We start from the raw sequence: 17,502 nt of genomic DNA on the forward strand, positions 1-17,502 counted from the left end.
AAAATACTGGGCATTTAAAAACCAGACATATTTTGGCATTTTTCCTCCCCCATCTGTTTCATTTTGGGTTGGTAATGTTAACATTTGAGTGCTTGATGAGTGTTCATTTGTGTCTGCATGAAGCTGTTGCAGTTGGTTGAGGAAACTTAGCTTGGATTCTATGGGTTTTTGTGTGTGTGAATGTAAATATGATTGCTGAACTGTGCTGAAGTAAAGCAGTGATGGATTGTCTTGGAGTGAGGGGATTATCTTGACCTTACCTTCCTGTTTGATATGTGTTCTCCTGCTTTCCCTTGTACTAGAGCTCATGCACACTGCAGCCTGCTCATGGGGATTTGTGTGCACTGCACAGAACAGCTCACTCAGCTTTGGTGGGCACTTTGGGGGTCACTCAGCTTTGCTGAGTGCTTTCTGCACAGCAGCAGGACTGACCTGTGTGCAGGGAGGGACTGAGGGTGGGACCTGTGCCCCACACAGCCCTCAGCCCCTTTGGGAGGTGACTGTCCCATGCTCTGTCCCACGTCATGTCCCCGTGCCTGGCCAGGACACTGCTGATGCACCATGTGGCTCCCATTTCCTGTGGTGCCACAAGTCTGTTCTGTGCAATTAGATTTCAAATTGGATGTAGCTGCACCAGACTCAGATACTATGGTAGCTTGAGCTCAGAACCAAGACAGCTACATTTACTGAAACATTACAGTGATTAAATAAGCTCTGATGAGGACTCATTAGCTGTGAGCTAGGCTCCCTCCACTTTTGTACAGAGAAGCAATGTTTCTGAGAATTTTGAAGGTCTTGGGTGAAAAGGGCTTGTTTTCTTATCTTACTGATTTTTTTGGGTTTTTTTTCTGAAAAGTCTTTCCAACCCATTTCCTGTTTCCCCTAAATGGAGGAAATTCTGAGTACTTACTGCATTTTCTTTAATGAAGGTACTCTTTGAATGAGCTTCTCTGCAATGAGAAATATAATTGGTTCATTAATACAAGCAAAGTGTTTCTTGTGAAAAACCTAATGGTATTATTTACTGCTGGCTCATAACAATCATGCCTTTTATTAGAGACAGACTTGCACTTCACTCTAAAATATTTATTTTTCACCTGTCAGTAAAATTTAAAATATGAGAAGAATTGGTTTTTGGCACGAGAAAGCATTAATACAGTTGACTTGTAAATAAAAACTGCATGGATTATCTCTGCAGAATTCATAATGTGCCAGTAGAGATCTTGAGTAATGCAGAATAAATTGTGCTTAAAAAAACCTAAAAGGTTAGAAATGAACTTGTTGGAATAATAACAAAAAAAAAATTTGCTGATATTAATTTCCAGGGGAAATCATAGATAAAGCAGCCTGTGAGTCTTTTATAGAATAAAAGACTCATTAAAAGTCTTGAAATAAAATGCATAATTTTAAATATCAATTTTAGAAAGTGGTCTGAAAGACCAACATAGCAATTCAAGACCTTAACAAATATTTTGCTGTTCCTTTTAAATTAAAATATTCCAAGGAAAATTTTACCAAATTCCAGTGTTACCTTATCACGTTCTGAGAGGAGAAATTGGGTAGAAGAAGGACAGCATTAAACCCTCTATTTTTAAATATCCCCAGCCCTCCCATCCCTTGTTCTGAGGAAGGCAAGGTCAGCAGCAGCAGCCCAGGGCACTGAACCAGGCTCTATTTTGTACTGCAGACAAGCCCACGCCTCCACAGGCAAGAAACATTTTATTAGTCATAGGAAAAGCCTTTCCCATTAAAATTAGTAGTAAATGTTGTTTTCAGCCTTCCTTTCATCATATGTTGAAATCCACTGGGAAGAGAGGGATGTGTGTGTGTGTGTGTGTGTGTATGTATTATATATATATTTAGGAAAACATGGAGGTGGTTTGTTATTTATTTTATGAGAGATTGGTCAGATTTCTGTGAGATAACATATGCTTTGTGCTTACTTTGAAAATACAGGTGTGGTTCCTTTACATTTTTCTTGGCAAATGAGTTGATTTAGGAAGTTTCACCCCGCCATCTTCACCCTGCTATAGTTTGCTACCCCCTCAATTGTACAGCTGCTGCAACTGTTTGAATATCTGCATTTCAGATGGAATACCATGGGCTTGGGTTTGGGTTTGGAGGACAGATTGCTGTTTTTAGCTTGAATTGTTGCATTGATCCAATTTATAGTATGACCCTATGAAAGGCTATATTATCCAGGCTGATGGAGAGCAGAGGAGGAGCATAAGAGGAACAGCAAGGATGAGTGCATGGGGAAATGACCTGTGAAACTCACTTCGTTGCCAAAGAAAATGTACACGAACTCAGCCTTGGTGTTTTCTTGCTGCTTGTCTGTCAACATAACTTGTGTTTGTGTTCTTTTTGGGCTTATGGATATAGCTGAGGAATGCTGATTTACACATTTGCTGAAGAGAGAGCACTAGTTCTGGATGAAGATCACAGTAAAGCCAGGAAACTGGCTTTACAGTGGTGTAGAATTATGATAGTGGAGAGCTTGAGTTGCTTCTCAAAACTGTTGCATCTTGGAAATGCTTTATCCTCCTTTCTGTGCTTCTGCTTAATAGTTGTATTGTTTTCATTAACTTTAAATTGGTCTTTCTGTTGAAAGACTGTTTACAGGTAGAATAAAGATTAACCTCACCATGACCTTGAAATTTAGTTAAGGAGAAAGGAGGTGCTGGTCAAGTGCAGGTGTCTTGTCTGAAGGGAGGGAAGTACTCTGGGAATTTTACAGGCTTCAGTGTTTAGTTAAGCAAAAACCCATTTTTGTTTGGGGAGATTGTGTACTTACTGCCTGTCTTCATGTCTTGTGGCTGCATGTGGCATCAAGTGTAGAGCTTACAATAACAAAAATATTTAGATATATAAAGACTATTTTTCTGTTTCATAGCAAAATATGTTTACTTCTATGAGAGTTTAGTTTGTCTTTGTATTATTTCTGTGCCTCAGCCTAAATTAAACCATCTCTATTTGTGTTGAATTTACTTTGGATTTTATACAGCAAGGCATGTTGGAGTGTTTTGCTAAATAAAATTATGTGTGAGAACCCTGTTAATTTCATTAGTTCAATATAGTGTCAGTTTGTGTTCAGAGATAATGCCATTCTTTACATTGCAGCCTCTTTGGGTACCTTGGCCGATATACTTGGTCAGATAGATCATTGCTACTGCTCTCATGTCTAAACTGGGATCATTATAGCTTTTTAGCCTTCCCCTGGTAGTCTGGAGAAAAAAAGTACTGTAAAGAAGTTGCTTTCAAAAGCACTGTTGGCCTTGTTCTGCTGGCAATGGAGTTTAATGGAGTTTTATATTGAGCAAAAGTGTTGTGATTAGTATAGAATAATACAGTTATTTTAAAAAACAATTAGTAATGCTGGGTGCCTCAGTTTCCCTGTGTCCACTCTGAGATGACTGTTTTCAGAATGTGTGCAACACCCACTTGCTGGAAAATTCTGGCCCCTTGAGATATTTCAAACTGGGCACTCAGCAATTGCGATGTTCCAAAGTGGGTGTTCAGACCATGCATGGTCTGTTTCTATTGAAATTCTGACTCTCTACAATATAATGTACTTGGGTTTCATTTCCAAGGGGTTGGCAGGAGCCTCCTGGGCCATTGACTCTCATCTGTTCCTCTCATCTGCTATTTCAGACAGTCATAGCCTACAGGGAAATGGTTTGTAATACAAGACAAGGGTTTTTTCATCAGGCATAGTTTGTAATCTCACAGACACTCTTGGCTCAACTGACTTTAAAAAAAAACACTAAGCAGAGAGAAATGGATAATTGAAGATTTTTTTCCCCATTACTTGCTGGATAAATCGAATGTTTAAATCCAAACTGAAAAGCCCAGCCTGTTCTTTTCCAAAATACAACCTCAGAAGACTTTACTCAGATACAAGAAAATGCTTGACCTAAATTCAAGTATTGCAGTTTGATTTGCAGTTTCTTAACAGAGGCCTAATAGAAAATAAGATGAAACTTTAAAAATGATTGACAAGTGATAGTTCTGGTGCAACCTGTGTTCTGTGCTGGTCTTTCCTTTACAAGTACTACTAGTCCTGCCTCACATTCTCCTCTAAATTTTGCCCCTTCTACTTGGTTTTTCCTTTGGTGGAATACCGGAAACTCTTATTCCACTTCCTTCTTTGCTTGAGAGGACTTGAACTTGAACTCACTTTTAACCATCTTCCAGAAAAACTGCTTAGAGATGAGGTTGTTGAATATTGAAGAAACCCAGACTGGCTGAGGTTGGAAGTGACCTCTGGAGGTCATCTTGCCCAACTCCCTACTTAAGCTGGGCCACCCACCAAGCATAGGTTTCTCTTTCTGTCATTCATGTAATTTCGTTTTGTAATTTCGTCGTGAGACACACCTACCTTTCTCTGGAATCTGGTAGCTAGGTTAAGGTATTGGTCTCTAAAATCATTCGTGCATGCTTGGTCTGTAACTCTGTGTGCATGAGAAATTTCAATGCAAAAAGAGTCTCTTTGTTAGGGGACAGTGACAGAAATATGGCTTCAAACACTCTACGGCCCAGTTGAGGTATTTCCTGAGAAGCTGGAGGTTTCATTATGACTAGCTTCAGCAGTAAGTAGCTTCTGACTGTTATATGGAGGGAAATTTTGCAATTACTGCCCCAAATTCCCCTTTACTCCACCAATTGCCATTCCGTGTATGGTTGTTGGCCCTCTAATCAGCAATAATTTTTCTTCTCTTATGAATTGCAGTGGTTATTTCCCTATCCAGACAGCTTCACGGAGATATTTTTGGCATTCTACTTGCAACCATTTCTCTATGTGAAGATACCTGCATTCAGGAGATTAATTTGACTTTCTCTAGTTTTTGGTGTTCCTTTATATGGCTTCTCATTTCTTTTACTTTAGAATTTTCTGTGTTAGCATTCTGCCCTTTCTGCAGCTGATAGGTAAAATATGTTGCAGGTCAGGGAAATGAGATTTTGAAAGAAATCTTCGATGAGAGTTTTCTGAGGAGCTGTCCATGTATCTGCAGAAGAAAAAAAGTGACAATGTACTGTTGGGGAAGATGAAATAAGAAAGCCTTATAGATATGATTACCTTACAAAAGATGCTGAGAACATAGAAAGTATAAACGAAATTGAGATGAGGACAAGGTTTGAGTTGAAGAGTAACTAAGAAACAATGGTATGGCTACTGAAGGTAATCCCCCTTCTTGATAGAACAATGCCCTCTGCCTAGGCAGGTCCAAAGGTCAGAGCAGACCCTGCCTGCCTGGTAGAGATTCCAAAAAGCAGTCTTTTAAGGTTTAAAATATAACCCCGTATGGTAATGTGATGATTCTTATAGGTTGTATGTAAATGCTGTAGAGTTTGTAGCTTGTCTTAGATTGGTTAAAGAGAATTAGAATATTCAACAGAGAAGATGATTTATTGTATTGTAAACGGCAAATCGCTCTCTTCTTTCTGCTCTCTTTTTCTCTCTCTTTTTGCTTCTCTCTCTCTCTTTCTCTGGCCTGCTTTGAGCTGTGTCTTGCAGCCCAGCAGGCCTCTCACACCCACGCTCTTTCGTAATAAACTCCCATGCTCTAAAACCCATCTTTAGAGATCCCTCGTTTCTATTTTATCCTCGTAACCAAATCCCACAGAGTTAAATCCTACAATGTACCGTCAGTGCTGCAGAATCAATCAGTCTCCTGTTTAAGTTCCTCTTGGTCTGTATAGTCTGGAGTGCTGTGGCAGGCTTCACTCCTGTCTAGACAGAGGAGGAAAATGAGACAGTGCTGTCCTACATGGGTCTGTATCCTCTCACTGCTGAGCATCCAGACGCTAGAGGGACATCCTACCACTGTCTTCTCCAAGTGTGTTGTGTATCTGTTCTTAAAGAGTGTGGGTTGGTTGAGTGTGTTTTTTGAGATCTGCTGTCCCACTTGAGTAGACCAGAATTGGGGGTGCAGAGGGGAGTCTTAACACTTTTAGATTTGTAAATGACGGACTTACTAAAAATGACAGCAAAAATACTTATCTTTATCCTGAATTGAGAATATATTTTCTTCTCCAGAAGATGGAACTTAATCAAGGAGTCAGAGAGCTTGTGTTCCTCTGCTGTCAGCAGTAACTTGAAACCTGCTGGCAAAGTGTGTATTTTATCTGCTGCTGGGACATATGAAGATAACTGCCTACTACCACTGTTGCTAATGGCTCAAATGATGGGTGTTTGTGTTATGAGTGTTTTAAAAGTCTGAAATTTACTGTCAAAATTTCTGGGCAATGGTATACCATTCCTCTTCTGCCTTGAATGATGGGAAAACCAGCGTGTAGCCTTGAATTTCAAAACAAATTAATATGTAGTGTCAGAGTTAGAACTGACATGTCCTGCTTTATTTTCTTTGAAATTTTGACTTTGGTTAGCCTATACTATAAAGATAAAAGAATTAATGTATTCATCTTAATCCACATTGTCTGTGTTTAAGCATTCATTTTAGTACATTTATATTTTTAAGTTTGGAGCCTTCCTGTACTTTCATGGTATTCCAGACTATTTTGTGTTTAAGATCGTTTGCAGTGGAAGTGAATACTTACTTAGATTGCTGTGTACTGGTTGCATGATAGCTGTAATACTCAAATATTACAAATAAGCAAATACTGATAGGGTAACTTTTGCGCAGAAACAGGTAGTTGTGAAAAATTTTTAGAAACTTTGCTAACTTGTGGATGTTTACAGGATACTAAAGTAAATATGAACTCAGATGTTAGGCAATGCAGGTTTTGGGTAAATTTTAGATGTGTGTTACTACAGGATGTATTAAATCAGTGCTGACTTGACTCTACTCTGTTGTTGCAATTTCTGTTTCAACATTTTGGGTTCATGATACATAACTTAGCCCTGACTGATTATGGTTTAAATCAGCAGTAAGTCACCTAAGTGTGATTGGTCTCTTTAGAAGTGAGAAATTGAACCCTTGCTAGTCACTTAATGTAATTTTGTTCTTTAATATTTAGGAAGACTTTTCAGAATAATATCCCTGTTTCCATTATAATAAAAGATCATAAAGTTGTGTGAGCTGGAATTCATAATTGTGAACTGTGTATATTCAGCTAGCTAATTTTAACATGATGCACATGGGCCTTTGAAAATTAAATTATGACCTTGAACTGGGCTTTCTGTGAGTAAAAAATGTAATATTGCAAAATGTATAATCTCTGAGTGGTGAAGGAAATGACTTGAGAAGAAATGCTTACTAAACTCAACATATTTAGCCTAGATAACAAGGAGACTACAATATGCACTTCGATGGTATTTTGTGGCAGTAGCTAAAAGCATATGCAGAGACTTTGGAATGCATTCCTTAGATACGAATTAGAAATAAGATTAGGATGAATTTTGATTAGATAACAGAAAGGCACTGATCAAGCACTTGAAAAGTGTTTGATTTTGGTGTTAAGCTAGGTTGTTGGCCTGCAGAGTGCGAGGTTTGAGTGCTTTGGAGAGTTGTCTGGCTTTGTAGCTGGAGTCTGGCTGGAGGGTATTCAGCAGTCAGTGTGCTCATGGTGTGCTGGAAGAGAGTCAGTGCCTTGAATCTCTTCACCATGGATCTCCACTGTCATCCTCACATATGAAACAAAAGCAGCAGCAGGGCTTGCAGAGTGAATAAAAGACAATGCCTTTTGAATCTTTCAAAAGCCTGATGTATTTATTAAACTTTAATTCTTCTTGATAGTATAGTGCTGTTGAACTAATGAGCTGGTGGGATTTGTGAGAATGAGTTGTTGGATGGTGGTGAGGAGAGGTCTTTCTTTTCTAATTACTTTCTCCTCAGTCAGGTCAACTGGTGTGTTCTGATTAGTCTATGGTGGAGTCTGTTGTAAAGAAATCTTGAAGATGCTGGGATCCCTGCCTTAGTGAGCTGTAAAAGTTTACACTCCCATACAGTCACCCACAATTTCTTACCAGGTGCACCCAAGCTCTGCCCTGCATCTGCTCCCTGCTAGGGAGGGGCAGAACTGCTCTTGGCTCTTCAGGGAAAGGGAAAGCAGAGGAGCCTTGCACAGCAGGTTATTGCTGTGTGTAATGTAGAACAGTGAGGGTTTTTAAAAGGCAAATAGAATAGCCTGTAATGTAAGTTTTTTAATTCTTGTTTAAGAGATGGGGAGGTGTCTGGGAACAACATGGGAGATTTCCACTTAGCTCTCAGCACCCTGTGGATTGAATTTTAGACAGAAAATGGACTTTAGTATCTGTCAGTAAGCAGAAATAAGGCAAGGATAACAACTGACCTGTACACAGGCCTTCAGATCTATCTGTATGTCCATGGTGCCTGCAGGGGCAGGCTGTGATTGTGTGTTAGCTCAGCAATTTCCCAGCATGTGCAATGTGTGTGAAAGAACAGCAGCAGGGAAACAGCAGTGAACAGCACTGAGCCTTAAAGGAGGCTGGTGGATGGGTGGAATGGTCAGTACAGGAAGAATGTAGGGCAGGATGTAGTTAATGTCCCTCTTGCCTGAGCTGTGCTCCACCTCTTTGAGTTTTATTTTAATGCATCTCTCAAGTTGCATGCAACATTGTTACTCTTTACCTAAATTTTTTTTTACCTATTAGGGAAGACAGCATTTATACAGCTCTCTTGGTATTTAACAATGCACTTCTCTTCCCCTAAAAAAAATTAAAAAATATTTAGGCCACTGTAGTTTCTTTATGTCGTGGATATGATTCATTTTGGCCATGGGAGGAGAATGACAGTTACTTGCTACACAAACCTTTCCTGTGATTCATGGAGTGCCCTTTGTGTCAGCCTTGAAGGAGGCACTTCATATGCTTCCTAGCAGGAAGGAAAAATAGTATGATCATAGTTGCCAGATAGGATATGGAAACTGGGTGGGAGGGAAGGGAAAGGGGAGAGGGAAATGCTGATTATTCCAAAGAAAGTTGCAGGAATGCCAAGATTCTGTCTGCAGTATCCATTCATCTACTTAATGAAAAATGGATACATACCAGGCCTATATGTAATTAAGGGAAACGTCACGTCTGTAATTGCCATGTTCACAAAATAGTATGGCTTATTATGTAACTTCTTTTGTGTAAATACATCTTAGCACTTTTCCTTTGTCTCCTTGATCCATCACTGTTTCATATGGTGTGATGCTTCTGTCTCTGAGCGATGTGTTTCAGATTTTGCTCTCAAACTGATGGCCATTTACAATACTTTGTGTCAGCTCCCTGCAGAGAAAGATTTTTGTGTTCTAACGTAATAATGTAGTTAGTAGCTTAAGCAGTGTACCAGCTTGCCAGATCAGAAGGACATGTTCCTTTCTTCACAAAAAAGGTAATTAAAAAAGCTCTACTACATTTCTCTTCCTAAAAGTAGCAGCACAGATTGGCTACTTAACTGCTTGTAAAGAATGCTCCATCAAATGACAACCCCTAATGCTACATGGCAGACTTTGTGGCTCTTTCTCAGAGCCTAGCTGCTTCCAGCTGTTCTCTCTATACCTGGAAACTGCAGGGTAGGAATAAATGGGAGTAGCAGAAGTGGAAACTTAGGTTTCCTAACATCCTAATTTCCTGCATGGATTCAGGGCTTGTGGCTGGCTGTCCTGCAGTTGGCAGTATTTGGTGTGGTACATGCAGCTGTGTCAGCTGTGGCTGTTCAGCCCTGTAGCATCTGCAGAGGGTTGTTACGCAGCTATGCAGATGCACAGCAATGTTAGAATGGGAAAGCAGAGGTGTAGTTAGAGATGAAAGGAGTGAAATTAGGAGGAACGCAGAAGAGAATAAAAGGGGTATGAATTACTAATCACATGGCCTGTGTTAATTGATTTTCTCTGGCAATTAAAGTTTTATTGCTTGAATCACTGATGCTATCCATTCTTCCATTATTTCCCGTGTTATAAAATGTTGGCTCTATTTTGATTTTCCTGTAGCTGTGTTTATTGGGGATGAGGGGTCTAATTATAGCTGGGAACTATACTGTACTGAGAGGGCATTTAAGTTTCTTCTGACTATTTCTGAGGCAATGTGATGAGTCATGAAATATAACTTTTGCAGAAAATATCCTGATTGCCTAATGACTAGGTGTTGGTAGATGAAATTACACATACTCTCTCTCGTTCACATGAAACCAGGGAAGTGTCTTTCTGAGTAAGCTGTTTGTTCAGGTTACCCAAGAAATGTCAAAGATTACAGTTGCAAAATGGGGAAAAAAGTATATGTTTGAGTAGCTTGAAAACACCTGCTGAGACTTACAAATGCTTTAGATATTCACAGCATGAATACTTGTAAATAAAATATTTATGAAGAGAAAATGCTGCCTGAAAAGAATACAATTGATCACCCATGTTCCATATATTTTATTTTGCAGATGATGAAGAAGATGTTAACAATATGGAAAAAGTCATGTTAGAATATGCAACAATGGACAGACAACTTAATCATTATATAAAAGCATTTGAAGAAACCATAAATCAGGTAAATTATCTCTTCTCATAAAGTTATGAAAACAAATCCTTATTTAAATATTATATTTTAAAAGACACAAATGTTACATTTAAATGGTACTTAATGGGAAAGACAGCTCTTTGGCAGGTATAAAATACTGAAGTTGCCAGTACAACTATTAATTTTTTTTCCCCAGCTTGCTACAGGGTGGTAGAGTTTATAATTCCTCCCCATCAAATTGACACCATTGGGAATATGGGATGAGAAATGCTTTGGGAATCACTGAGGACACTGTAGTTAAGACACCCTTCTCTCAGGTGACATCACCTCATGTATCATAGAAGAGGGAAGTGGACAGGGTGAGGCAGCTGATTTTGGGAACAAGCTGATGGCTGTGGCTGCAGAGAACCAATATTTCAAAGCCTGCTTCCCACTGTCTTCCTGCCAACTGAATTGTCTGGCGCCTGTAAAGGTTGAGCTCGCTGATTACTTGCTCAATGGACGAGGGTCTTGTTCTGCCCATGGACAAAGCATGGACCAAGGGCGGACAAAGGGTGGACAAAGGGTCTCGTTCTGCCCGTGGCCAAAGGACGGACCAAGGACGGACCAACCCCGGGCGGGTCGGCGGCTCTGGCAGTAGCCGCCAGGGGGCGCCCCCGCCGCGCGTTCCCGCCGGGGTTCGGCGCGTTCCCGGCCCTCGTTCGGCGCGTTCCCGGCCCTCGTTCGGCGCGTTCCCGCCGGGGTTCGGCGCGTTCCCGGCCCTCGTTCGGCGCGTTCCCGCCGGGGTTCGGCGCGTTCCCGCCGGGGTTCGGCGCGTTCCCGGCCCTCGTTCGGCGCGTTCCCGGCCCTCGTTCGGCGCGTTCCCGCCGGGGTTCGGCGCGTTCCCGGCCCTCGTTCGGCGCGTTCCCGCCGGGGTTCGGCGCGTTCCCGGCCCTCGTTCGGCGCTCTCCCGCCGGGTTCGGCGCGTTCCCGGCCCTCGTTCGGCGCGCTCCCGCCGGGTTCGGCGCGTTCTCGGCGGGCGGGAGCGAGCGGCTGCTCCGCGGCAGAGCCGGGCGGGGAAGGGGAAGGGGATGGGGAAGAGAAGGTCCAGAGCGGCCGAACCTCAGTTTGAGGCACACGGTGCCGGCAGAACTCAGCTTCGTAAGCGCTCTGTCTGGTGTGTGTCAGCGCAGAGACTCCTCGCTGTCGGTTCTGTATGGTTTTCTCTGGAAAAGGCAAAAGCGCATCCCTGATTTCCCTTCAGGGTGGGAAATCTGTTTCAAAATGTTGACGTAGTAGAGCTTTTCAATTAAACCTGCCTTGCTATTGCTTTTTGTTCTTTGAAAAGCAGTAGAAGGAGAGCAAAGCAATGAATTTTCCACTAATTCTGTTGAGATGCCTACATAGTTTTTCTGTTGTAGAAAGGTTGTCCTTTAATATTTTTTAAGTCATCTAAGTCAGATGCTTAACTGAAAAATCTTCATTCAAGTAATTAAATATACATGTTTAAAAGGAGTTCAAAACGATGTTTCCATCAGCAAGTGTTGGACAGCAGTAAATACAGGCACTGTTCCCCATGTAGTCTTTAAATATACATTTCACCTCAGATCTGTCACCGTAATTGCAGACCTCCTAGTTTATATTGGATGGTGCAGAACTTTTCCCTTTTATTTGGAGTGTTCCTGATTTTTAAAGCTTTCCTAGTAAATCATAACATAGTCTTCATCATTAGAGATTAATGATGTATATCCAGACTTGAGTGAAACATAATTGTTTTATATTTTGATTATAAGCTATTAAATAATTGGTGTCTTATTGTTATAATAGGAATTTCAAGTAATTTTCAACAATGACTTTTTAACTTATTTCCATCTATCAGCAAAACATTTTTTTTTCAAGTTTAGGACTATAAAGAACAAGTCTGTGTTTTCACCAACAAAGCACTCAAATTCTGTTTATTTCAAATGCATCACTCAAGATGGTTTAAGTTGAGCACATGTGTAACTGCTTCACTAAAGTGAAGTTGTTTTTGTGGGTTTAGGCAGGGCAGTGATACATTTGTGATTTTTAGGATTGAATTCAGCAGTATCTGTTGTGTGCATATCTGTGCTGGTGTGCAAAAAATACACCTGGAAGGGTTGGTTTTCCTTTTTTCCCTTTTTTTCTGTAGCGTAGCTGATTTGTGTTGCTAAAACAAGCTCATTTCCTGTTATTTCACTCCTAAGGTTTTAAAAATGCAGCTCCAAGATATATAACATGTTTTAGAGTCTACATGGATTATAAATTTGGTAATGGCTAATCTGTTAACCTCTAGCCACATTTCTCCTGTCTCTGCTTCCTACTTCACTCTAGGGAATTGTCTGTACTTTCCCCTGCCAGCATCCTGAACAAAACCTTTGTGAGTATGAGAAAGAAATGTATATAACTTCTGCTGTAGAACAGAGTTACAGTCTGTTCTCTGCAAAATAACAGCTCATGCTTTATTTTGGAGGCGAGCTGCATGCCATGCCTCTGGAACTGCACTGCCCATCTCCAGTTACCTGTCAGAGACAGCTTAAAATCTGCTTCTGGGAAACAGATACTGTTGCTGAATTTAGGGCTGCACCTGGAAGTAGCTGTAGAAAAAGGTTTGGGTTTAAAATAGCCTACACTGACTTGTTCCCTGGTTCCATCTGAATTCCTTACCTGAGGGCTTTTTCTGGGGAGTTGCAGCAGGTCATTAATTTTCACAAGCTGACTGTTCTTCACAGACAGTGTTAACAGGGTTTTTCTCCAGCTGCAAAACACATTTGATCTGATTATTTTGTAAGTTTGTAAGCTGATGATTTTTCTGGTCTGTAGTTTCCTTATGCAGCTGTGAATCTGAAAGTATGTTATGCTCGGTGTTTCACCTTCTAACCACCTGCTTCTAGTGACATGTCCAGCTGGAATTTAGCAAGATAAGCAGACAGCAGCAGTTAAAATTCCTGATGTATTATTTTATTATGTGTACCTTTAAATGGCATTGAGAAAAAGATGATATTGTACAACCAAAGGATTGTAATGTAAATAACTAGAAACTAGTATGATATATAGTCACATGTTTCTCAAAGCCAGTTTTTTTGTTGATTTAGGCTGAAGTAGGTGGAATGCAGAAGGTGAGACATACCAGCATCCTCTTCTGGTTGAATCAGCAGCATGTTGAGCAAGAACTGAGCAATTGAATCACAGTGTTTCCAACAATAGGCTGTGGGAAATCCTTTGTCTGTGGAAACTCCCTGTGCCACTGGATTTTCTTGTACCTGTGCAATGACTGGACTCCTGCTTCTCCTTCTTCTTTCATTTTTAATGGGTATTTTTAAAAGAAATTAGCCAATATTCAGGTCCTTACCATGCAAAGTCCAGACAGCACTCTTGTTTTTAGTGTAACAACAAAAGATTGATGGAGCTGCAGTATCTTGCAGGATTTTTTTATACTCTTGAAATGGACTCAGATGATTGGAACCCAAGCTCAAGTGTTCCCTACTGTCTGAGAGAGTTCTCAAGTGGCCAAAATGCCAGCATATTGTGTTGTCCCAAAGGGGATTCTTTCACCCAGTATGCAGGACAGCAATGCACACAGAGTCAACATATTTGATTTTATTTCATATTTGCACAGGGAATGGGTTCTAGGTGATGAATCCATAAAACTAACAGTATGTCAGGTACTCATTTTTGTACACTGTGAACAATAAAATATTGACATTTTCTATATATGTAACAACATAAATGTGTAGTCGTTGGCTTTGCATTCTCTTGTCTTCACGTAAAGACCCAATGCACACTTGTTTTACTGTGCATGCTCTGTGAGGAAGTGGCTTATGTGAGAAGGGGGTGATCATAGCCTATGGACAGATATTTTACTGAATTTCCTTAATGAGCACAGTGTTCAAGCAAAGTTGTTCTTGGCATTGTAGTTTGATTTATTGTGTCCTCCTGTTCTTGCTTCTTGGGTCATGGCTCTTGGTTCCTGCAGGTTTGGCTGTGCCCTCATTTTTCTCAAAGTTTTTTTATTTTCCCAGTATCATCTCATCGTACTTCATTTCAACAATTGTGTCTACTCCCTCACTCCCACTCTGCTCTCTGGATTAGCACAGATGTTGGTGGTGAGCTGATCATTCTCTTGGCTTTTCAAGTGTTTGGTTTCTTTGCGACTGTAAAAGCTGGTAAATTTTCTCAAGTCCCTAGACTTCTCTAGATGAAATTAATTACAATGTATTGTAGATCAAACTAGATAACAAGGAAGATGAAACTAACTTCTTATGTTACATTATTCCCACCTCTCTTTTCTTCTCCTTTAGGGAAAGAGATACCAGGGCCATTTTGTTTCTTTTGCAGGTGACGGGAAATTGTTGAATGTGGTAATGGCATCTCTGGCAAAGATTGCTTGGTGCTTCCTTTTTAAGTTACTGCTTTGCCAAACATCAGTTTGTCTGGCTTGAATCATGTCTGCCTTTTGCTAAACCTGAGCACTGGGACAGGATGAAACCCAAACCGTAGTGAGGTGGAAGAAACACACAGGAGACAAATTTAAGAAAAAAACTAAGAGAAGGAAGCACTCAGAATGAGAAAAGGCAGACAAAAAGGCAATAGACATGGGCTTGGGAAGTCTTGAGGTCATGTAGACAGATGTGGAAGAAATTGGTTGAAAGGGTGCTAGGAGGGAGGTGGTGTAGAGCTGAAGAGAAATATCAGGTATTGCATTGGTGCTTGGGTTTTATCCCTATTTCTGCTAATGCTTTCCCATGTTGTTCTTGGTGAATCGTGTCTATCACCATTGCAGTGGCTGCTGACATCTTTGTTTTCTCATTATCCTGCATAGAAACTGATTTGAGCAATTTTAATTGTAATTTAATTCCAATTTAATTATAGTTTGAACCCAGGAAGTAAAATTAAAATGTTCTTTGTGGGGTTTTATCTGAAAACTACTACATACAACTGATGAAAGTGTATGTCTTGAGAGGATTTAAAGTCTGGATGTGTTGGTCATTCATGCCTGTGTGACTTCACACCTTGTCAAGTGTTCAGTCTTGCTTTGCAAATATGAGGGGTGCACCATGTTCCTTGTACAAGAGTTATTTTGTCTCTACAGGATTTACAGGAACTACTCTTAGATTTGTTTTGTATTTTTGATAATAGTTTTTCCCTTTAGTAAGTTCAGTGGAGTGTGAATAGGAGGAGATGTTTGTTCACTGGGTCAGTAATTTAGAGCAGATTACTTAGTATTTGGGTCTGTTATCTTTGTGGCAAACTGTGTAGGTTTTAATCCTGCAGAGGGATAATTCCCTTCAGTGATGTAGGCCATATTCCAAGTGTGCAGCTTGTGAGTGATCTAAATAGCTTCTGCAGAAAAGCAAAGCATCCTGTTTAAAACTGCTGTACAGTTGAGTCCATGGTCTCTGTTGGATTTGCAGCCTATTTAGCAGAATTGTAGTTTCTTCACTTCAAGATTGTAGTATAAAGCTGCAGTGACTTGAATGGTCTTCCTTGGTCTCACAAAAATGAAGGGGCCTAAAAGATAATATCTTTGTTAACCAGTCCCTGCCAGCATAGCTTTGTAGGCCAGGAGTCCTACTGGAAAACACTCTGCCTATATGTACAAGTTTCTCTTTTTTGACAAAGCAAATTCAACCAACAAAACACTTTTACAGTGGTTGCTCTATTTGCAGTGTGGGTTTTTAAGGAACAGCAAGGCCAGGCAGAGGATGTGATTCCAGCCAGCTCCCATCCTTGTTAGCACAGCTGTGGCAGCAGAACTAATGTGATGACCAAGTCCAGTGTATATGGCAAGTGCCAGCAGGGTCATCAGTGACTGCTGCTGCCTTTAGAGACAGGGCTGTTTTCTGTAGGGATAAGTACCAGGAAAGCTGTGAATCCCAAGGGATTCATGTGTTTTAGCTGATTCAGGATTCTCTGACAGTGACTGGCACTGTTGGCAGTGTTGTCAGTGAAACAGTTTTTGACATGGAACTTCTAGTTTCGTGGAACAAACAGCCTTGTTTGGTGCTGACACTTTCTTAATAAGCACTTTGCTCTTCTTTTTCTCTCTTGCTACACTGTCCTGACGGCATGCTTTTGGGCAAAATCCACTGATGATATCCATATGTGCAGATGTGACCTTCACTGTTCACCTGAGCTCAGAGCATTTCCTCTGGCATATGCAGTGCACCAGTGTTTCTTGATTCTGACATATTTTCTGCTAGCCATGAAAATTTTGAGACCTTCTTTTTATCAAAAAGGTCTTCTGCTGCACAGAATTGCTCAGAAAGGTCTTTGTGGAGTACCAGAAAAATGGAATGGAAATATCTTTTCTTGGGCTGGCAGGGAGAATAAAAGAACTCTTCGAGTCTTTTGCTGCATTTATCCTGACTCTGTAATTGTAAAAGCAAGTGATTCCATCTTGAAATTCACTCAGAGTGAAATGAAGTGCACCATCAGCAGCAACAAGTCAAAACCATGGTGAAAAATGTTGTACCTGTGCCAGTGTCTTCTCTCCCACTGAATAGTAGATAAATTTTTGGACAACTTGCTTTGTCTTCAGAGGGTGTTTTTTTAAATAATGGATGTCCTATTGGTCGTTATTTTGGTACCTTAAATTCTAATTGGAATTCCTCTTTAGTGCTTGTTCACTTGCTATATACTAATGAAGCTGCTTCAGACTGATCATTCATCTTACAGAATACGCAAAATATGGACATTGGATCAAATCCTTCTGATGACTTGGACAGGATAGTAGGGGAAAATAGTATGTGATTCTATAGCTATGTCTCTGCATCTATAAATATGTAATGCCCCAGGACTTATCAAAACTTCACAGGCAAACTTATTTCTAGTATTAAGTAGCTATGTAGTTCTTCAACATTTTAATGTTTTTTCAGTACAATTTCTTTGATATAATTTCTAATCAATAGTGTATTTCTTGCTCTTCCTACTGCTATCTCCAAACAGTAATTCAAACAATACTGCACCGTTGTAGGCATGTACTCTGCTTCCTGCAGAAACTGGGACAAAGATGCTTTTCAACATAATTCCAATATTTACTTTATAATATTTGCTTTACTTTTTTGTGTCTGTCTCTGTATGTCAGGCTAAGC

General features: G+C 40.3%; 1 protein-coding gene across 2 annotated transcripts in view; it reads left to right on the forward strand.

Annotated features, from left to right (window-relative positions):
- NSMCE2 (NSE2 SUMO ligase component of SMC5/6 complex) overlaps positions 1–17,502 on the forward strand; it is a 129,457-nt gene that overhangs the window by 16,632 nt on the left and 95,323 nt on the right. For both annotated transcript variants that reach the window (XM_085053560.1, XM_085053561.1), the window contains exon 3: positions 10,335–10,441. In XM_085053560.1, the coding sequence (XP_084909686.1) occupies positions 10,335–10,441 (107 nt within the window). The remainder of the gene's footprint in view (positions 1–10,334; positions 10,442–17,502) is intronic.

The sequence above is a fragment of the Lichenostomus cassidix genome, chromosome 2 (genome assembly GCF_008360975.1).
Source record: "Lichenostomus cassidix isolate B80296 chromosome 2, HeHo_3.0, whole genome shotgun sequence".
Taxonomy (NCBI): domain Eukaryota; kingdom Metazoa; phylum Chordata; class Aves; order Passeriformes; family Meliphagidae; genus Lichenostomus; species Lichenostomus cassidix.